General features: G+C 42.7%; 1 protein-coding gene across 12 annotated transcripts in view; it reads left to right on the top strand.

Annotated features, from left to right (window-relative positions):
* The window catches only part of GPM6B (glycoprotein M6B), a 170431-nt gene that overhangs the window by 129118 nt on the left and 18270 nt on the right, over positions 1 to 23043 (top strand). For 6 of the 12 annotated variants that reach the window (XR_012430389.1, XR_006695561.3, XM_015443357.4 and 3 more), the window contains exon 2: positions 3220 to 3339. The exons of the other annotated variants lie outside the window; for them this stretch is intronic. Coding sequence is in view for 4 of the 6 variants with exons in the window: in XM_015443357.4 (XP_015298843.1) it covers positions 3220 to 3339 (120 nt within the window). In the remaining 2 variants the exon portion in view is untranslated. The remainder of the gene's footprint in view (positions 1 to 3219; positions 3340 to 23043) is intronic. 12 annotated transcript variants of the gene reach the window in all.

Raw genomic sequence — 23043 nt, 5'->3', positions numbered from 1 at the left:
ATAAGCCACCACTGGTCACCTCATCTCTATCTTCTCTCTTAGGGAGAACATCTTGCAGTCTTCCCTCTGTAGGGCATAAAACATTTTCCCATTTCTTGCCAGGTGCCCAGAATCAACTTGACATTTTAAAAGACCTTTTGAGCCAAGGCATCCTCTTGGAATCCTGTGACTGCCTTTTAGGTGTTGGGATCCTGTCCTTGGGATTAAAATGTATACTGTGTTTTTTCAAATTTTATAAATAACTATATTTAATGCCTTTATTTAAATTTGGCTCAAAAATATAAAATAGAAGTGATTTTTCTTTTCTTTCATATCTAAAGATATACTGATGTAAAAAGGCCTCTCCAGAAGTATAAGTCCAGGGGATTTGGAACACATCCATCCAGTTGTCTATCCCATCGGTGTGTCTTCTGGATCTATTCATTTTTTTTAAATGCTGAATTAAGGGTCTTAGGCATGGCTACCATGTTTTTCTCAGAAAACATGTTAACATTGAGCAGTCCATGATTTTTCATTGTCATTGCCTAGCAGCCTGTGCTTGCTTGCCTGAGCATCTGGATGCTTACCCCATCCATATGAGGAGATGAGCACAGAGCATGGATGAATCCTCTGCAGAGATACCCTGAATTGCATGGCCTGGCTTGGGTAAAAGTCAGCATGGTGGGAGGTCTAGAGGTCCATTTCTGGGTCCACAGGGTCCCAGGGTGCTCCCTTGCTTTCAACCAAATATTTATTCAGCCAGTGTTTATTGGGCACCTGTGTGTTGAGTATGTATAGACAAATTTTTTAAAAGGATACAAATTTCCAGATCAAAAGTGATAGAGCTACTTAGAATCCTCTTGCTTAGGTGTCTATGTGGAGGGCTCACAGACCCTTTACCAAGAGAAAATCAGATCAGATCATGAAGTGCCTTGACCTTCTGTTTTTTTCTGTCAACCCCACTGGGTTTTCTTGTCTTCGGAGAATGTAGCAACACCTATTCCTGAGAGAGAATCTCCCGAACTGTAAAGCAAAAATCTAAATCTGTTTTTTTTTTTTTTTTTTTCCCCCGAGACAGAGTCTTACCCTGTCACCTAGACTGGAGTGCAGTGGCGCAATCTCAACTCACTGCAACCTCCATCTCCTCTGGGTTCAAGCGATTCTTCTGCCTCAGCCTCCCAAGTAGCTGGGACTACAGGTGTGCACCACTACGCCCAGCTAATTTTTTTGTTTTTAGCGGAGACAGAGTTTCACCATGTTGGCCAGGCTGGTATCAAACTCGTCACCTCAGGTGATCTGGCTGCCTCAGCCTCCCAAAGTGTTGGAATTACAGGCGCGAGCCAAAGCACCTGGCTTTTTTTTTTTTTTAATTTTTAGTAGAGACAGGGTTTCACCATATTGGCCAGGCTGGTTTTGAACTCCTGACCTCAAGTGATCTGCCTGCCTTGGCCTCCCAAAGTGCTGGGATTACAGGTGTGAGCCACCACACCCAGCCCACAAAAATCTCAATCTAAGGAAGGCTGAAAGTTAAGAAATTTTAAGAAGCCTGAGATAACATCAGTAGCTTAGGACCTGGACCATTTCTTTAGGAGATACAGAAGCACAACTCAACTGCAAATACACCTCGGAAACACTCTTGTTAGGCTAACTGTTGCCTCAGCAAAAGAGTAGAAAATTGCAATACACGCAGAGGTCACAGTAGGATATATGGTGGTTTCTAAAGTGTGCCCTCTTGAGTGAAATTGCTAAGGTTCACCTTCAGGCTTCTCTACCTCCTGGCTGAAAGATCTCGGGCAAGTGATCATTACCTTCTCCTTGCCCTCGGGTTGTTCCCTTGTAAAAATGGAATAATAATAGTACCTATTTCAGAGGTTGGTTGTGGCAAATGTAATACGTACCACGTGCTGAGTGCGGTGAATAAGTACATTGTAATCATTCCATAAATTTTAGCTGCCATCATCATTATTGACCACAAAAATAGCAGTAGCAAAAGTAGTTTCATTGTGCAGTTCTGATCTTATCCCAGCATCTTTTCTGCACCTCCCCACCCCGGTTTTAAGTAAGTTATGTATGCCTTACCTCGAAGTCAAAAAGATTTTTTCTGAAACACTCTAGAAAAGCATGTTTCTGCTTCCAAACCTGAAATAACCTTACACGTTTTCAGAGATTGTGGAGAGTGGAGTTGGGATTTTATAAAGGCTTTGTGAGGTTTTGCTTGCCTCACACTGTGGCTTTACTAGGTTCTTCTCCTCAGAGACCCGAGCTGCCAGATGGTGCATTGTGACCTGATCTTCTGATGGAATCATTACCCACATCAATGGCACAATCTTTTTTTTTTAATCCTTAAATATTTGTGGTGCCCCAGAAGATGTAACCCCTTATTAGGTTTTATGGGATTCTCAGAGATAAACTAGCCATAGCAACCTTATGATCTCTTTGAGATTTCAAGATTGTAATTCAAGTAACTTTTACGAGACGCCTACTCTGTGCTAGGGAAATTGGTAGGTATTTTTCTTTGCAGTCCCCTAAGAAGTGGGAAGTATTGTATCATATTACCAGATAGAGACCTGAGTCCTCAGGGAGTGCCAGCTGTCACCATGTGTGTAATTAAGCAGTGGTTCGAGCCCAAGACCAGTAGCCCTTTCTGTATAGCACATGGGAGATAACTGGAACAGGATTTAATCCAGAACATTCTAGGCTCAGACGTTCTGAGTTTAAGATGAGGTGACAGACAATACTGCAGACGTCAATGGGAAGACAAGCATTTCATCCAAGATTCAGCAGACCATTGGGTTGTTTGCCGGGTTTTCTGGACTAGAACTGGATACTCGTACAGAAAGGGAGCCTGCGTTCACCTTCGCGAGTGCAGCTGGCAATAATTATAGTGCTCTGTTAGTGCTCTGTTGGTCTGAAAAGGAAACAGAAAGAAAAATATTATTGTGAGAAGCCAAATTTTCACTATAAATAGTATCTTTCCCAAATGAGCGTTTTAAGAAGCGGGATATGGTGGGGGTGGGGGAAGATGTAGAAAATAAAGATCATTTTGGTGATTTACATAAACTTCAATTTAGAAATGGAGGACATTCTCAATGGATCATGCTGGTACTGAAGGGTTGCATTTCAAAAGCGTATTTTTTAAACTCCCCATTTCCTTTCTATGGTAAAGAATAAATAAAAATGCTGATATAGAATCTTTGCTGGAGATAGAGACACTGACTCTTTGCCACCTGAAATTGGCAGTGAACAGCAGAGCTGAAATGGAAATTGGCAGGTACCACTGGATGTACCCAGGCTCAAAGAACCACCAGTACCATCCCGTGCCAACCCTGGGGGACAGGGCTAGCCCCTTGAGCAGTCCAGGTAAATACAGCCTTGGGGTGAATTCTAATAGCAAGTCAACTGTTATCTTTAATATTATTTGTAATGGCTCTTGCAGCTTGGTGATATTTTATGTTTTGCTTGGTGCATTAATTTGTTCACACGGGCGTGGGTGGAATTCACCCTATAAACATTTTTTAATCATCTTTCTTTTTCTCTCTCCCTCTCCATTCCACCCCATCTTTCTCCACTTTCTTCTCCTTCTTCCCTTTCTTCCCTCTTCCCTCTTTCTTCACCTTCAATCACCTCTTCTTCTCAAAGGGAACAATGTATAGTGAGATATGCCTTTGGTTAACCATGAAATTTCCAATGCCTGAACCAATAATGGGGGAGGGGGGCCACCCACATCCCCCATGTGGCCAAGAACTGGGCCAGGGCCTTCAAGGAGCCTTGGCTCTGAGAGTACCGTGAGTGTCCCCAAATGTCTTCCCAGCCCTGCTGCTCTGCACCACCCTCTCACATCAGTCATTGCCTTTGAGAAAGAGAAATCAAAGCTGTGAAAGTAGGATTGGATAACCGTGTACCCGATTCCCATCAGGTAGGTTCAGTGGGTACAGTTTCCATTTTCCTTGCTCGTGAGGAACATTGGCCATTCAGAACTGCTAGGTGCTGGATCTGGGTGAGGTGTGCAACAGCTGGTTTGGGGATCTAGAAGGGGCAAAAGGCAAAGCAGTATGAATATCCAACCTCCCACGTTCCCAAAGCCAACACAAGTCATAATACCCAGCTCAGTTAGCTAAAAACTCACTGATTTTGCCAGTGTACAACCGTAGTTCAAACTACATAAAATGCAAACATAAAGGGCAGGTGGTAGGTCGGATAAACACAGTAACAGGTTTAAAGTATTTCTGTGATTTTGCATCAATCCATAACATTTCTTCCAAATGCTTGCTAACTTCTTCAGGAGTAAACGTAGCATGTACAGCTCCAGAAAGGGCAATCCCAAGGTACAATGTAAGTTGCTCATTGAATTACAAAGTCATAAAATCCATGATTAATACAAGTTTTTCCTTTAAAATCTAAATTGTGGTGTCAGGTTAATTAAAACGAAATCTGACTTTGGATTTAGTTCTGTCTTGGGTTACGCATTCCTTCATCTGTCCTATGGCTATCAGGTGCTGGTTCTGTGTGTGCCTGTACAGCGCTGGCTAAATAGGGTGAGCACGAGGTGACATCAGCCATCCATTCTCATAGATCCTATAAAGAATATGGAGGGTTCTGGAATCTTGATTTTAAAAAACGTCATTAGACATGATATATCCATACAATAGCTACTATTCAGCAATAAAAAGAAATGAAATATTGGTGCATGTTACAACATGGACGAACCTCAAAAATATCATGCTAAGTGAAAGAAGCCAGACACAAGAGACCAAATGTTCTACCACTCTGTTTATGTTAAATGTACAGAACTGGTGAGATAAGAAGTAGATTAGTGGTCGCCAGAGGCTCAGAGAAGGGAGGATTGGGGAGCAACTACAGATGGGCACAAGGGATCATTTTTGGTGTGATGAAAATGTTCTAAAATTAGATTGTGGTGATGGTCACACAACTCTGTGCATTTACTCAAAATCATTGAATTGTACACTTAAAACAGGTGAATTTTATAGAATATAAATTGTATCTCAATAAAGCTGCTTTTTAAAAAAGCAGCAAAAAAAGCCATGAGATGTGCATAATTCAAGGGTGGAGAGTGGGGAAAGGACAAGAAGCCCTCAAGTTATCAGAAACTACTGCTTGAGGGAAGAGTCCCTCTTCATCTTGAGAGTCTTTAAGAGTCTTCATTTTAAGAGTGTTGAATGACATCAGGCCAACTGGAAACCCAGAAAAATACTTATTCTTTCCTGTATTTTAGTTCATTAAACTGGTAAAGAATAAACACAGTATCTTGTTGGGGGGAGTAAAAAAACCTCTATCAATTGCTTCTGAAGAGTTTTCTCCACTTGTTGAGCAGTTCCCTGTAAAAGCATTGCAATAAGATTTGTGTGCTTTTTGATCCTACAGTGAAACACCAGAATCTGGGTGTTCGTAGCAGCAGTGGCAGCTGAGAAGAAACATACGAGGCTCCATTTTCTTTTTTTCTGAAACTGATTTCTTTCAGAATTCCAAAGAATTGGGGTTTCCAAAAGATAACACAGTGCGTACATCATGTACTGCATGATGCCGCTGCTCAGTGTCTCTGCAAATCTAATTCATTAATCTTTCTGGAGAGCCCAACACTATAAACAACTCCTTGTCCATTCAGGTGAGATTTTGGCACCAAGGAAGATGAGATCAGAACAGGTTTTGCTGCCAGATGAGTTAGGGGAGAAAAACAAAAACATTACTTTTCAAGTTTTTTGGAATTCCAGAATGATACGATGAAAGATTGTGAAAGTCTAATAGTATCAGGTTGCTGGTGATACTACTGCAAGTGAGAATTCCATGAACTAGCAGGTTCTTGCCCGAGGGGGAGAAACAAAATCACTGAATTTGATTTAAAGAATTATCTTCCCAGATCCTGAAACAATCTCCACCTACACATAGTTTTAACCTTTTGTGTGCATTGATGGAAATAATTGGAAAAAAGATGTCTCCACGGGGACTGCTTGTGTCTGGAGCTGTCTGCAGAGACCTTATGTGTGATATTGTAAGGCCTACAGTGCAGGCCACAGAGTGAAGGGACCCACTCCAGCCATGCCATTGCCTTCCCAGACACTTACAGATTTTGTTGGCTCCTAAATCAATGCCGTTGCCATTCTATACTTAGATTTCCAACCCCAACCAGATGGTATGAGGCAAAAAATAGGGAATTCCATATGGCTTTTTTTTTTTTTTTAATTTTTTGCAGAGTTGTCAGCCTTTTTCCATGGGGAAAAAGAGGTTTTGATAAAGGCTGACCAGGAAATTTTTGCCAAAGGAAAATGCCTCTCCCACTCATGCAGTTACTGTAGCGGAGACTGCCCTTATCCAGGAACTTCCTTATTCCCTGTTGGAAAGGTCATGGTGGTTCCGGGATGGTTCCAGGATCCTTTTCATGGTTTTCTTTTTCTTGCTACTACTTCCCAGTAGAATTCCATCTTTAGGAGTTGGATAGTTATTCTTTCGTTGTCTCTTTTTCCTTTTCAATTTTTAGCTGCTTTGGACATGTAGTGTCTACATCTTTTCTGCCTTCAGGAGATGAAAGGATGTATGGCCACATGGGCTATCCCTCGTGATGCTGCCCTAGGGGCCTGGCCTGAGGTGGTGGTCTGAGATGCAGGCAAGCGATGAAGCAGGGAGTAGTTCATGCTGAGTCTCCAGTCAATGGAATATTGTGCTTAACATGGAGGGAGTACTTCCAGGCTGTTGTAGATTGTGTTATACAGGCTCCAGAGGATAGCCTAAGAAACTCTAGATCCTCTATTCCAAGTGCAGGCTGTGGACCAGCAGAATCGACACTTCCGGGAGCTTGTTAGAAATGCAGAGTCCCAGGCCCCAACCAGCCCCACTAAATCAGAATCTGCATTTTCATAAGACTTCCAGGTGGTTCCTGTGCATGTTAAAGCTTGAGAAGCACTAATTCAGAGCAAGGTCCAAGAGCAAGAAGGGAGAAGACAGGAAGGAATTGATTATGTGAATTTACCCTCAAGAGATCTAGAAATCTTCATCTTTGGAAAAGATAAAGAATTGCTAAAGGTATTCATCCTTTGTTCTTTCCCTTTCTATTTAGGGAGAGGCATGTCTAAGCAATGCCAAGGCAGTCATTAATTTGCTGAGTCCTGGCTGGTTTGAAAAACAGTGAGCTTGCTTCTCTTACCTGCTTGTCTCATGAGGGAGCTTGGGGAAGGGGCAGTGAAGGTGAGAAAGGTTTGTTTCTTTGTGGCAAAGTGAGGGCCAGAGGAGAAAGCAGTTGATGGAAGCTTGGGAGAAATTCTCAAATGTCTCTTATCTCCCTCTTTAATATAATCCAATGACATGCAAGATGCCGTGACTAAATATAGGCTGCCATTCTTGGTGGACTAAAAGTGGTTCTTTATATACAGTTAAATCTGTAATTCAGAATTCAGTCTCACAAGGAAGGAGTAGAATAACCACCCACTTCACATATCACCAGTTTCCTCCCTCTCAAATCCAAATTGCTCTGATGTTTCAGTTAAGATGGCCACAGGTAATTCCAGAAGTCAGGATAAAGAGCACACCCTCTACATAGGGACTGTCACAGAGGATGCTGGGAGAGGAGGGCCCTGGGGAGTGTTGGTATTTAGCAAGAAGCCCAAGTGTTGTGATTTGCACCACAGAGAACGGATTCCTGAGTCACCACGGGGTTTGGCGGGTGGAGGGCAGGGTAGCAGACTGACAGGGAGAGTCCAGCACTGCTGTTCACTCATGTTGCACTGTGTCTGCCCAGATGTAACCACAGGCTGACTCCTGGGAACTGCAGACTTTATCCCTTGGCCCCCTTCTAGGCTGAGCCTGGGACTTCTCTCTCACCGATCTGCTTTGTAGAGGAACACCTGTAGCTATAAGTCCTGGGAAATGCTACTGGATTTTTGTCATTGTTCTTTAGTGTCACTCTTTCCTAACCTAAGGTGTAAGGCCACTAAGTTTGAGGTCTTCTCCCAAACCACTTGAAATGTATTTTAAGAGGGAACAAAAACCCTTAATCCTTCTGCGTGTACCATTGTACCTCTGGCCATAGTTGGGTGTCTACCATAACTGACAGTCTGGTCGTGCCATGTGGGTTCTGCTGGTGGTGTCATTCTATCCCCAGAGGCTGGTTGCAGAAGCTTTCTTAGCTTATCCAGCCTAAGCCAGTGGACGCTCTCAGTCTGTCTGATGCCTTTCAGTTACTCAAAATGTTTCTGGTTACATGGAGGTAAATGGTGAACACAGTGGAAGCGCATTGTAGCTCAGGCTCATGCTGTAAGGTCCCTGAGATTTTTAGAGTACTTTGCCTTTTTTTGAGATGTATCAATTCTTTCATTTTCAAAGCACCTGCAGTTTTCACCAGAAAAGTGCTATATACAGCAGTTAATGATTTTATACTTTATTTACTGACTGCTATGGCAGTCGTGATTATATGTGTGTGTGTGTGTGTGTGTGTGTGTATATATCACGACTATATATACACATAAAATAATTTATATATAACTATAAACAAATATATATCGATATAAATAATTTCTTGATTGTTTATGAATGTTCCATTGTTTATGTGCTATATTGTTAGTCTGTGATTAGCACCTGATTATGTAACAATGGCTTACTGTGTCTGTGACATATCAGCTCCCTTTGTCTTTTGGTCTTATGTTTGCTTCTCATCTTAGAGTAGGCAGACAGAGAAAGCAGATCAATGAGTATTGAGTGTTGATCTGAGGCTTTCTGTCAGACATGTCTGATTTTGGGGACACTGACTTGGATTATTCAAGACTGAGTACTTCTCGGTCTTTGAGAAGTAGTGCCATCTGTTATTTGCTGCCTTTGAAATTACATGTTTTCATATAAATCTAACTAGAGTCCATTAAAATTAATTTTGCTTTGAAATCTTTTGCCACCCTTAGAGGTAACTGGAATTACTCTGAAGTAGCTGGGGAGTAGCTGAAGTCAGCCACTTGGGTCTTCCCACCTCCCCAGGCTGTGTCCTTTTGGGTGCCGAAGTTCACTCCCAAATAAGCCACATCCCCACCCCCTGAATGCGTCCACGTCTATGAAAAGCTTATATGAATTGGCTTTTGTACTAAACGGAATGCTCTGGGTGTCAGAGTCATTTAGGTGGGACAAATCTTTCTCTGAAGATCATCATGCTTGTAGTTTCTGGAGACTTCCATGAACAATGCTTTCACCACCAAGGACTATCTAGGGATGAAATGTCAGGCTGGTAGGAGAGGTAATGGGATCGAAACAAGCCTTCCTGTGTCTTGAGAAAACCTTGTTTACATTCATGTGCTGTTTCCCAGTGGCAATAAATCGAGATTCCTGTGAGGATTTGACAGACCAGGCTGGTGATGCCACCCACTGTTTTTGTAAAGAAACTGTTATTGGAATCAGCGAGGCCCATTTGATTGTCTGTGGCTGCTTTCGTACTCCACTAGCAGAGTTGAGAAGCTGCAACTGTACACCCTGCAAAGGCAAAAATATTTGCCATCTGGTCCTTTACAGAAAACAATTGCCAATCCTTGACTTAGAATTTGCAAAGTGTGCCAAAATGCAATACTCTATCTACTGATGTTAGGCAACACCTAAAAACTTTGCTCGGCACTCAGTTTCCTAAAATCTTCTGCATCAAACATCCCTCATCCTCTGCCCTCCAGGCCCCAGAATCCTTGCTCTCTGTGGGGAATAGGGACTCCCTGCTCACAGGCTGTCAACTAAGGCTCAGCCCTTTTTCAGAGAATTTCTTGGCACTTTCTAGAAGCTCAGCCACTCTGGCCTCTTTCAGGTCCTTTTCTGAGTTTTCCCATAATAAACCAAGTCCCGTTAAGTGGATATTGTGAGCTACTTTCATCTAGTGTTCTATTCAGTGCACTTTAGCAAGTTTTATTTTCTGTGTATAGAAAAGACATTTGTGGTTTATTAAATGTAGTGTTGGGGATCGTTTCTTTAATTTTTTTTTTCAAAGTATGAGGTTCCAGTGCCCTGAATCAGAATCCCTAAGAATGCTGGTTAAAAATTTAGATTTCATATGGGCATGGTGGCACACATCTGTAGTCCCAGCTACTTGGGAGGCTAAGGCAGGAGGATCACTTGAGCCCAGAAGTTCGAGTTCAGCCTGGGCAATATAGCAAGACCCAATCTCTTAAAAAGAAAAATCAGATTCCCAGCTACCCTATCTGCAATGGGTCCCAGAAATTTGGCCCATTTTAAGAAGCCCCCCCAGGCAATTCTAATGCACAGTAAAGTTTGACCACCACTGCTATATACATAGAAGGCCATAAACCCTCATTATAACATCTTTGGTAAAGTATCATTTCAGTTCAACCTGTGTATATCTGTGTTCAACCTGTATGTGTATTTACAGTTAAGTGCTCAAAATCAAATTTCCACATCTGTAACAGAGAGTACTATTGAATTTGAAGTGAATTCCTCTTGAAGTAATGTTTTGCTATTGCCACTATATCTTTGTGTATAAGAGCCAATGCAAAAACATTCTATTGTAAAGCTGTAGGGAAACATCAGAGCTCAGGCTGTGTGTTAGTTATCAACTGTTGCATAACAAATTCCTCCAAAACATAGTGGCTAGAAACAAAAACATATATTATCTCGGCTTCCATAGGTCAAGAGTCTGTGCTGAGCTTAGCTGTCTCAGAAACTCTAATGAGATTGCAGTCTCATCTGAAGTCCTAACTGGGGAAGGATCCACTTCCAAGCTCATTCACATGGCTATTGGCAGGACTTGGTTACTTGAGGCCTCTTGGACTGAGGGCCTCAGTTCCTCACAAGCTGTTGGCCTAAAACCTCCCTTGATTTTTGCCATGTGTGGGCTCTCCATAGCTACTTCATGACCTAGCAGATGACTTCATCAGAGAGAGAGAGCAAGTGAGCAGTAAGAGAATGTGCCAGCCAGAGAGACAATGCTAACAGGACAGAAGTCAGTCTTTTGAAACCTAATCAGGGAAGTGATATCCCATCACTTTTGCCATATTCTAGTCCTAAGAAGTGAGCCACTAGGTCCAGCCCACATTCAGGGGAGGGAATTACACAAGGCCATGAATGTAGATTTGTGGGGATCATTGAGGGTGTCTTAGCTGCCTGCCACAGGCTGTATAAACATTTCACAGTTCATATGCATCCTCCATCTCCTTAATGATCATAACCTATTCACTTTCCCAAAGCCTCACCTCTCAGAGAATGTATCACTAGGTTAAATGAGTACCTGGCAGGTGTTTGATGGCCTTTCTGAGGCACTAGACTCTAAGCTCTCTGTGAGCAGAGGTCTTCATGCCTTGCTCCCTGCTTTGGCCTGGCTTGGGACCTGGGACCAAGAAAGCACTCGTTCATAGTGTTGAATGATGATCACCTTATGTTTAGCACTCACGATGTGTGACTCTGTATGAAATTGTCTAATTTTAGTGTCCATTGTGTACATGGCTCATTTCCTGGGCCAGGCTGGTCAAGACCTTGCACTCTGAGAGTTGCATAGGAGCTCAGTGTGTATTTGTTAAGTAAGTTAAGATTAGATTGGCTACTCGTGGTCAGAAGTTTGAGACCAGTCTGGCCAACATGGTGAAACCCCATCTCTACTAAAAAAATAAATAAATAAAATAAAATACAAAAATTAGCCGGGAATATTGGTGGGTGCCTGTAGTCCAAGCTACTTGGGAGGCTGAGACAGGAGAATCACTTGAACCCAGGAGGTGGAGGTTGCAGTAAGCAGAGATTGCGCCACTGCACTCCAGCCTGGACAACAGAGCATGACTCTGTCTCAAAAAATAATAATAATAAAAAAATAAAAATAAAAAAAGACTAGGTTGGCTAATTGAGGTTTCTAGAATCATCTGCATGTAAATAGGGTTAACTTTTTGGGATGGTTTTCTTGAATAAGAAGCTATCAGCCTGAGCTTCACAGTAGAACCCTGGAAGGGAGGGGAGGTCTTTTAAAATCCCGAAGCCACATCCAGACCAAGTCATTCAGAATCTTGAGGGTGGGGCCCAGGCATCAGTGTTCTTGAAAGCTCCCCCACCAGGTGATCCCCTGTGCAGCGAAGGTTGAGAACCACTGTGGTAGACCAGTGTTGCCCAATCCAGGGGAGTTTCTGCCTTTCAGGAGATGCCTTTCAGGTATCTAGTGGTAGAGGTTAGGGATGCTGCTAAGCATCCTACAGTGCACAGGACTGCCCCTCCCCCAACAAAGGATGGCCCATGCCAATAGTACGAAGAGTTGAGAACCCCTGGGCTAGGTCCTATGCTTTGAGTCAGGAAATTGGTTCCAAGTGAAGCAGTAGAAGTCCATGGGGTTGCTTTGTCCCGGATGTTAAGCTTATTGCAGGCATGGATAGCTTGATAAGTCTGGAATATTATATACAATCTGTGTATTGGTGTTTCCTGAAGAGAAATTCATTCTTTTAAAAGGCACACAGTGCATAAACCAATATATTTAAACCTACATATATTTATTTATGCAACATATGCCATACACGTGTGTGTTTGCATATAGCATGTGCTATAAACACCCTATGCATATAGAGATGTATGCAGGGCATACGAGTGTGTTATTGTGGTTAGAGGAACAGGTATGTCTTCCTCAGGCGCCCTTTATCTTCCTTTCCCCTCACTGTAGCCTCCTACCCTCTGCTTGTCTAGTAAAGGCCCTAAGGCCTCCCTGACCCTTGCTGTCCTCACCCTCTGCCCAGAGGATGCCTCTGCTCTGCCTGGAGGGTTCCCATCACCCAGGTTAGTGTGGCTCTTGCCTTTCACCACCAGTCCTTAGTTTCCCAAAGGGGTTCACAACCTTTTAGTGTGTTTTGTAGAAATTGAACTTCACAAACAGGTCTTTTGAAAACACTTTCTTGTGGTATAGTTGACATGCATATGGTGCATCTCTTTAAAGTGTCTGACAAGCCTTGACATACGTGTGTGCTCGTGAAAGCAGCACCACAAGCAGGATGGCGATGTGGCCGCTATTCCCCACTCTTTCCACCCTTCCTATGCTCCCACTCTCCCCAAGCAACTACTGATCTGCTCTCCTTCTCTGTGGATGAGTTTGCATTTTCTAGAATGGCCCTCGTGAAGATTTGTTCACATAAATTCTCTTACCCTTTCTCACCCGAATAGAAAATGTTGCATGACGTTGATTGCTTAATAGCTCCACAGCTTTGTCCAATTTTTATCCTTCCTGCTTATACTGAAGACGTCCTGCCCCCATGAATAAACCTCAGAAGACCCATTCTGCCACCGCCTACCACTGAAGAGTTTAGCTTGCACCGACTCCAATCCAGCCCACACACAAGTGCCAGATTCATCTCTTAAAAGCACATCCCGAATCACATCTCTCGCCTGCTCACAAGCTTCCCTCTCTTCCCTTTGCTGCAAAGTGAAGCACAGAGGCTTGAGGCTGGCTTGGACATCTTCCTTGGGCCAGGCAGTGGGGGTCCTACCTTCCTGACTTCTCCCCACCATTACCCTGGTGTCCTTGATAAACTTGGCTATACCCTGAACTCTCCCCACATCTCCCACACCACATTGGCCCTGCTCTCCTTCCCTTGTGCTTTTCATGGAATTCTTCTGTTCTTCAAGGCCTCTTCACCTCCTGCCATCCATAAACCTTTCCCTTAGCAATCCACACTAACCAAGGAGATCTGTCCCTACCTTACTCCCCCATGTCCCTATGTCCCTATATCAGCACTCTCTTTATTCCACTTTAGTGATACCTTATGTGTCTGTGTGTCTTACCACCCCCTCACCCCATCCACAAGGATCAAAGCCAGGAGGGCACACTTGCAGCCACCACCACAGTGGCTTACACATGGCAGGGATTGGGCAGACACTCATGGAATGGAATAGAATCCAGGAAAGTAGAGACACTGTCGCCCAGATGGTCAAGGAAACTGACTGCTGCTAAAGCTCAAAACTGCAGATATTAAATTCTTCTCAAATGTCTGGAGTAGCCTCCAGATCGCTGTGCTCTTAAAATCGGTGTCATCTGGACTTAGAACTGGCTTCCCCCACTCTCCATTGATCTCCATGGTTCCTTGCTGTCCCACTTCACCAGGCTAAAAGCCTTTGGGAAAACCAAAGCCAATTCCCACAAAAGGCAAAGGAAGAGACTAATAAGTATCTGGTTGTCGGATATTTTTATTCCCAGCCATGTAAGCGTATCATTGCTTTTATTGACTTGCTTATCTTCTACTGCTGGTACCATATGGCAAATATTAGAGACTCATCTATTTTAAGGGCTCATCTATTTTAAGACTTTCATAGTGGTTTCACAAAAATGAAAATCCCTTACTAAATAGATTTTAGGACAAGCTTCTAAAAGGACCTGCCAAAAAGTGATTTCCTTTCTATCATTAGAAATAGTTTCCACATTCTTATCATTATGTAGTTGAACTTTTATGTCTAGGACTGCATGAAAGACGAGAGAACTGAGAAGCAACCTATATTTGATTTCACACTTTGCTCTTGGACAGGAAGCCCCTGTCAATTGACTTCATATCTTTTTAATGCACTATATTAGTGGTTCACAGAACTTTTTGGGTGTTAGGTACCTTTACGTGCTTAGAAACACTTGAAGACCCCAAAAAGCCTTTGCTCTTCTGAGTTGTGCCTATAAATATTTTCTATATTAGAAGCTAGAACTGAGGGCTGGGCACAGTGGCTCATGCCTGTAATCCCAGCACTTTGGGAGGCTGAGGTGGGCAGATCACCTGAGGTCGGGAGTTTGAAACCAGCCTGGCCAACATGGCGAAACCCTATCTCTGCTGAAAATACAAAAATTGGCCAGGCCTGCCGGGTGCAGTGGCTGACACGTGTAATCTCAGCACTTTGAGAGGCTGAGGTGGGCGGATCACCTGAGGTCAGGAGTTCGAGACCAGCCTAACCAACATGGAGAAACCCCATCTCTACTCAAAATGCAAAATTAGCCTGCATGGTGGTGCGTGTCTGTAATCCCAGCTACTTGGGAGGCTGAGGCAGGAGAATTGCTTGAACCCGGGAGGCTGAGGTTGCAGTGAGCCGAGATGGCACCATTGCACTCCAGCCTGGGCAACATTTTGAGATGAGCGAAACTCCATCTCAAAATAAATAAATAAATAAATAAATAAGCAAGCAAGCAAGCCAGGCATGGTGGCATGTGCCTGTAATTCCAGGTACTTGGGAGGCTGAGGCGGGAGAATCACTTGAACCCGGAAGGCGGAGGTTGCAGTGAGCTGAGATTGTGCCACTGCACTCCAGCCTTGGAGTTTTTTAAGATGGAGCAAGATTCCATCTTTAAAAAAAAAAAACAAAAACAAAAAACTGATACCTTTATTACTTAATAATAAACTTAGTCATTTAAAATAATAGCAAATCCATTATATGTCAACCTAAGTAATGTTTAGGAAAGATAACGATTTTCAAAAAGAATATTTTAGTGTGAGGAATAGGACTGTTTTACGTTTTTGCAAATCTGTTTAATATCTGGCTTAATATTAGACAGCTAGACTCTTACATCTGCCTCTGCATTCATTCAGAGGCATCTTGGGGTATCTTGGTTTGGTTGAAGTATATGAAGAAAACTCGATTTCTCACAGCTTGGAGAATGGAGGAGTGTTTTAATGACCTTTGCAGATAATTATGAAATTCTTCCTTGATACTACACCAAAATTCAGCAGGTAGTGGTTTCTTAAAGACTACTTGTAATGTGGAATCTGAAACCATATTGACGATCTTTTTGTACTCTGTTCCACTAAAATTCATTGCTTGATCTTGCACTTTGATTGGCTCTTATATTCAAGAATTATTTTCCCTTGGCTATTTGGAAAATATTGGTTCTCTGAGTTGTACAGATCTTCCAGACATTGACACATTTCATTAAACCATATCAAAAAAATTTCATTTGTTAATATCACCACCGATTTCATCAAGAAGTCTGGTTAAGTATTGGGAAGCTGTCAGTCTCACTGTGGCAGGTACAAGTTTTCCAAAATTGATTGGCAACAGATACTATCAGTTGTTTTCTTTGAAGTGACAAGTGGTTCATTTTTGAGAAAGTTTCTGCCACATACTTAAGTCTAAAAAACTATAGCTTGTCAGGCATTCTTTCAAGAAAGGGGGTGTTTGCCCCAGAAAGGTGCAAGTTTGGCTCATAACTCAATTACATAAGAATGTTTCCTCCAGCCCACCATCACATGCTGGTTTGCAGCAGAAGGGCTTTCTGCATCCTCTCACTCATTTCATTAAACAAACTGTTCAAAAGACACATACTCGGGGGTTGAGATTTATCAAATTAATAATTCTTATTGCATCGAGGACATTTGGAAGTGAAACTGGCTTTTTACTTTAATTTTTTTGCTTGCGAGCGCGTGGTGGTGAGGAATGTGTTCCTGCTAAGTACACTATGGGGCCACTGCCTGATTCGCGCTCAGGCATCAGCAGTTTTACTGTGCAAATATCAAGCAGTGAAAAAAGTAAATAACATCTTGGTGCTATTATAAAAAGAGTTTTGGCTTCACAGTCCTCCTGCAAGGATCTTGAGGTCTTCCGGGGCTGCACACAGTCTTTGAGAGCCCACTCCTGGCTCAGAGTGAGACTGGTGGGCAGGCAGGTTAGAATCACTTGGGAGCTCAATGTCCTTTCCAGACCTGCCTGAACAGAATCTGTGTTTTAATGAGGTCCCCAGGAGATTTATATGCAGGTTAAAGTTTTCCTGTAGTCCCAGCTGTTTGGGAGGCTGAGGTGGGAGGATGGCTTGAGCCCAGGAGGCAGAAGTTACAGAGAGCTGAGATTGCACTGCTGCACTCCAGCCTGGGTAATAGAGTGAGACTGTATCTGGGAAAGAAAAAAAAAAAAAAAAGAGAGACAACCACTGCTGTTAAACAGAGGTCTGCAAAACTTTCCTTTAAAGGGCCACATAGTAAATACCTGTGGCAATGCCTCAACCCTGCCTTTGTAGCTTGAAAGTAGCCATAGACCATATATAAATGAATGAGCGTGGCTGTGTACCAGTACAACTTTATAGACACAGAAATTTGAATTTTATGTGCCCTTCATGTGTCACAAAATAAGTTTTTAAATATATTCTAAGCAGTAAAAAATGTAACCACTTAGAATCATGTCAAATTCATTCTGAGTTTGCAGGCCATGAGGAGAGCCAGATTTAGCTGGTGGGCCACAGTTGGCTGACCTGTGCTATATAACACTTGAGTGCTCATTGAAATTACCAGGGGAGCTTCAAAAAAGCAAGCCCTAACCCTGTAATTCCTGAGTCCCATCCCCGATAAATTCTGATATAATTGGTCTGGGATGAAGCTGGTGCATCAGGATTTTCAGATGCTCCCCAGATTATTCCGATGTGCAGGAAAAATGGAGAACCTCTGCTCTATGATGTATTCCAAGAAAGTTAATTTTCTTTTAAGCATTTCTTTTTAAGATTTTAGAATTTGGCAGTGTCACCAAATGTCTGAGACCAGAATTATATATTGTAACCTGAGAGCAGGGTTTCTCACTCTTGGCACTGTGAACCCAAAACTATCTGAGATAGGTCTCAATCAATTTAGAAAGTTAATTTTAGCAAGGTTAGGAACAGGCCTTTGAAACAGCCTCAGGAGATCCTAATAACATGTACCTAAGGTGGATGAGGCACAGCTTACTTTTATACCTTTTAGGGAGACATGAGACATCCGTCAATACCTGTGAGATGTACATTGGTTCAATCTGGAAAGGCAGGACAACTCAAAGGGGGTCAGAGGGTGGCTTGCAGGTTATAGGAAGATTTAAAAATTATGTAAAGACCTGGAATCCATAGAAAGGAATGTCTGAGTTATGATGATAAGTGGTTATGGAGACCAAAGTTTTATCCTGTAGATGAAGCCTCCAGGTAGCAGGTTTCAGAGAGAATAGATTGTAAATGTCTCTTACTAGATTTAAGGTCTGTTGATGTTAATGCTGGTTAGCTTTTCCTGAATTCCAGAAGGGTGGAGGGTATAATGAGGTATGTTTGAATCTCCCCTCCATTCATGGCCCGAACCAGTTTTTTCAGGTTCACTTTGGAATCCCCTTGGCAGAGAGCAGAAATCTATTCAGATGGTTGGGTGGGGAGGGGGGTGGTGCTTAGATTTTTTTTTTTTTTTTTGAAACGGAGTCTCACTGTGTCGCCAGGTTGGAGTGCAGTGGCACAATCTCAGCTCACTGAAACCTCCAACTCCCTGGTTCAAGCGATTCTCCTGTCTCAGCCTCCCAAGTAGCTGGGATTACAGGCATGCGCCACCACACTCAGCTAATTTTTGTGTTTTTAGTAGAGATGGGGGTTTCACCATGTTGGCCGGGATGGTCTCGATCTCCTGACCTTGTGATCCGCCTGCCCTGCCCTCCCAAAGTGCTGGGATTACAGGTGTGAGCCACTCTGCCTGGCCCAGAGTTATTTTTGGTTTATAGCACTATTGGCATTTTGGGTGTGATCATTCTTTATTTCGGGGTGGGGGCTATCCTGTGTATTATAGGAGGTTTGGGAGCATCCCTGGCCTCTACCCACTAGATGCCAGTAGTGTCCCCTCACCCTCAGTTGTAACAACCAAAACTGTCTTCAGACACTGCTAAATGTCCCTGGGTGGCAAAATTGCCTGGATTAGGAACCAGTGGTCTAAACGATATACATGTTTTTTATGCTACCTCAGAGAATTTCAACATTGGAGCTATTGACATTTGGGGCTGGATAATTCTTTGTTATAAGAGCATATTCTGTGCACTGTGGGTTTTGAGCAGCATCCCTGGTCTCACTAGATGCCAGAAGCACCCTCTCCCCCAGCTTTGGCAACCAAAAATATCTCCAGATATTGCCAAATGTCCCCTGAGGGGCACAGTCACCCCCTGTTGAGAACTGCTTGGCCAGCTCAGAATCAGGGAAGCTTCTGTCCACTGACATTCACTGCTGCTTCTCAGGATTTTCACTCCCTCCATTTTCCCATTGCTTGTTGCTTGAAAGTTGTAAAGCTTGGTTCCTGCATCTTTCCTTTTTAATTTTGTGGCTCATTAAGAATCAGTAATATAGCAAGGAAGGCCCCATGTAGAGAGGTAAGGGTTTTTTTTGTGTGTGTGTATGTGTGGTGTGTGGGGGGGTGTTTGGGAGGGGGTGTGTGTGTGTGTGTATGTATGTGTGACATTCATTCCCTGGGGAAGAATCTGAGCCCTTGTTCCTGCCAGCCCTCCGTCTGAGCCAGCATTAAATCTGCAGCCAAGATCACAGACAACTTGGGCAAATCACTTGGCCATTATGAACTCACAGCCATGGCAACGGCCATCCACAAGCCTGAGGACAAAAAGTGTTTTATTCTGTTGTTCTGCACAAAAGGTTCTAGGGATGCTGGAGACAAAATAGCCTTTGAGAGTTAAAGGCATTGATGTGTATTTTTTTCCCTCCCTACTACATGGCTTATATTTAAACTGTCTTAGGCTAATGTACACTGTAATTTTTGTGTGAATCAAAACCTAAAATTCTTTTTATCCAGAGGCCAGCTAAATGAAGGCATAAGACATGAGCCCAACAGAGGCTTTTAGGGTTTGGTGAGAGGTATTGAGAATTACTATTAAAATGTGCTAGAAAGCCTGGCATTCTAGCCTGGCCAACATGGCAAGACTCCGTCTGTACTAAAAATACAAAAAATTAGCTGGGTGTAGTGGCGCGTGCCTCTAATCCCAGCTACTAGGGAGGCTGAGGCATAAGAATCACTTGAACCCAGGAGGTTAAGGCTGCAGTGAGTGGAGATCACACCACTCACTCCAGCCTGGGCAACAGAGTGAGACTCTTTCTCAGGAAAAAAAAAAAAAAAAGCCTGGCATTGATTTTTATTTTATACATGAATATATCACAGTCATCAAAAAAAATGCTTTCCTTGCTTTTTCTCATTCACGTTACCCAATGTTGTCATTGCTGGTTTGAAGCTTGGGAAAATTCAGTCTGTGGATTTATAGGAGCATCCAAGAAAAGCACTGATTTTCCTTAGCTATCGTAAACTTTTAACAGCATGGTGTTCTGCTGGTACTTGGCACCACCCTTATATTTAAAAACATCAGCTTGCCTATGACTACTAAGGACAGCCTGAATCCCAGATCTACCTCCTTTGTGTGCACAGGCACTCCCAGCACTGCAGTGGGTAGGAGTGTGTGTGTTTAGAAATCTGCTTTCTCAGGTGACTCAATTCCTGTCTTCTCAGACCCTGCCTATGGCATGACACTAAAGCATGAAAAATTCCAAGGTTAATAGTTCTTGCTTGGCTCACAAAAATGCACTCTAGCTGCACTCTTTTCAAGACGGTCGAACAACTTGGAACATTTTGTTTTTCTTCACTGTAGTCCTTGGAACTTGCCATTTGATTCACAAGTGATTGGAGGGTTATGGCCAAACCCAGTGGGCCACGTCTTAGAGAAGAAACATCACACGCCATTGAATATGAAAGCAGGCACTTCAGACAGACTCAGGATGCCACACCTGAGACTGGGAAGATGCCACTGTTGACTAGAAATGGGCTTGTCAAATTTTCATGTGCACACAAATCACCCCAGAGGGCTTGTTAAAATGCAGATTCTGACTCATCTAGTCTGGGGCCATGCCCAACATTCTTCATTTCTCACAGGTTCCTCCCTGCTGAAGCTGATACTGCTGGTCCAATGAACACACTTTGCAAAGTACATGGAATTGACAAATGGTCCACTCGTATCTTTTCTTGACCTCTGATAGTTTTCCTTGTTGCCCAGTAGAAGCTGCCAGCATTCAAGTTCAACTCTTCTCAGCTACAGATCCACATATCCCTTCACATCATCCAGAGTGATCTTTCACAACCCCAATCTGTTTCCCATGTTTAAAAATGCTCCCTGGCAGACCAGGCATGGTGGCTCACACCTGTAATTGCAGCACTTTGGGAGGCCGAGGCGAGAGGATCACTTGAGCCCAAGAGTTAGAGAACAGCCTGGCTAACATAAGGAGACCCTGTCACTACAAAAAATATAAAAAATAAAAAATAAGCTGGGTGCAGTGGCATGGGCCTGTGGTCCCAGCTACTTAAGAGGCTGAGGTGGGAGGATCGCTTAAGCCAGAGACTTCAGTGCTGCAGTGAGCAGTGATTGTGCCACTGCACTCCAACCTAGGCAACAGAGCAAGACTGTTTTAAAACAAAACAAAACAAAAAAAACTCAGTGGCTTCCCATGATTTTGAAGATAAAGTCCAGAATTCTTAAGGTGGCCTGGAAAGCCCTAGGTGGTCTAGCTCCTATATTACCTATATCCTCTAGCTCCTAAATAAACACATCTAGCTTTTTCTTACTAACTTTTTGCAGCAGTTTTGGTTCCTCCAGGATGAGTGCGTGATATGTGACTAAATTGCCCAGTGTTCAAAAATATCATGCACACTGTGACCAGAGGTGGCTTCTATACTGACATAGAAGGTACAGTGGAGAGTGATCTGTTTATAGATGGTTGGATATCTACCACACATGCAATCTTAACCCTGAAGATAACTGGTCAACTAAGCTAGAATAAGCTCTACATCTAGCTGTCTTATGTCCCATAAACTTTTCCCATATTTTATGTCACTACCTTCTAGTCATGTTGGCTGGCACAGTCCATAAGAGTTTTATCTGTGCCAGTGGAGCAAAGATGGTGATTTCTGTTCTATAGGAGCTAGGGTTCCTACAGCCACAAATAAAATCATCTGCTGAAAACATAAGAGCATTGGCATCTGCTGAGAGAGCATGATTCATTGAAGTGATCCCCCAAATTCTCGAGTTTCTGGTTTTCTCTGCTGTTATAAAACTAGATCCACAGCATGAGCTGTACAGAGTCCTTGAGAGATTTAAATTGGAGGGAAACTTTAGCTTTGATCTAGTATTGAATTTGGGATTGAACAGCATCATTCTTCTAACCCCACTTGTCTTTTTGAGCCTGGGAGCAGCTGTGATATTTCTTTGGAATGCTCTAACCATTTGGATGAAAGACTATTTGAAGTGGCAACTGTGGATTTGGAAGGACGAGTTCTATCATTAAAGGGCAAGTGTGCTACACCATAACACCTAACTCTAACTCCAAATGATGAAAAAGGGTGTGGGTTTAGTTTAAAAATATATATATATTTTATATATATATATATATATATATATATATATATATATATATATACATACACACACATAAATTCAGAGAATTAATGAACAGTTTTATCTGGTTATATGTCATTGTCACCACATCAACTGTTTAAGTATTCTGGATACTAGGTCTTTCTGTAGAAGGACCCCTCCAGTATGAATTATTTGCCCTTCTGTCCTTCCCTGTCTGCCTTCCCTCCACTCCCTTTCCACTGGCTCTGCAGGGGTCTGTATCTTTACCCCCATCATGCTGGACTATAATAATTGTGTTACTTGTCTGCCTGCAGTATTGGATTTATCTTGAAGCCAAAAAGGTATCTTATTTCACATTTGTATACTTGGCACCCAGTAGGTCTTCACAAAGTACTGAATTAATGAAATCCAACAGAAAATCCAGTTAGAACCCAGCTCACATTATAGAAAATCAAATATGTGACAATTCAAATGTCTTCCAAAGCAGTGTTCTGTGATGATGAAATGTCCTATATCTGTGTTGTCCAATACAGTACCCACTAGTCCATGTGACTTTTGAGCATATGAAATGTGATTTGTGCAACAGAGGACCTGAATTTTTCATTTTATTTAATTTTAAATAAATGTAAATAGCTACATGTGTTAGTGGCTACCATTTTGGACCATACAGTCCCAAGGCGTTACATCTTTATCCTTTAAGGACCAGATACAACTTTGTTAGTCAGGAAAGTAGGCATTCATCTTTTTCTTAACATGATCATAGAAGCTGAGAATGTGGGGAGGCTGTGAATGATACAATACCCATGTCTGTTTTCTCTTTATAATGAGATACGTCAAGGCCAAGGATTCTAGTTTCTCTTAGCTTGGGAACCTAGAGAGAATTTGGACTTTGAGTTGCATTCCTCTCACCTCAGTCCCCAGAAAGTCATGTGACAAAATAAGATTGAGGTCTAACATCTCTGCTCACAAATTCCAAGTGTCTGA

Source organism: Macaca fascicularis, chromosome X, assembly GCF_037993035.2.
Source record: "Macaca fascicularis isolate 582-1 chromosome X, T2T-MFA8v1.1".
Taxonomy (NCBI): Eukaryota; Metazoa; Chordata; class Mammalia; order Primates; family Cercopithecidae; genus Macaca; species Macaca fascicularis.
The sequence above is the reverse complement of the archived record's forward strand: the minus strand, read 5'-3'. Positions and strand labels throughout refer to the sequence as shown.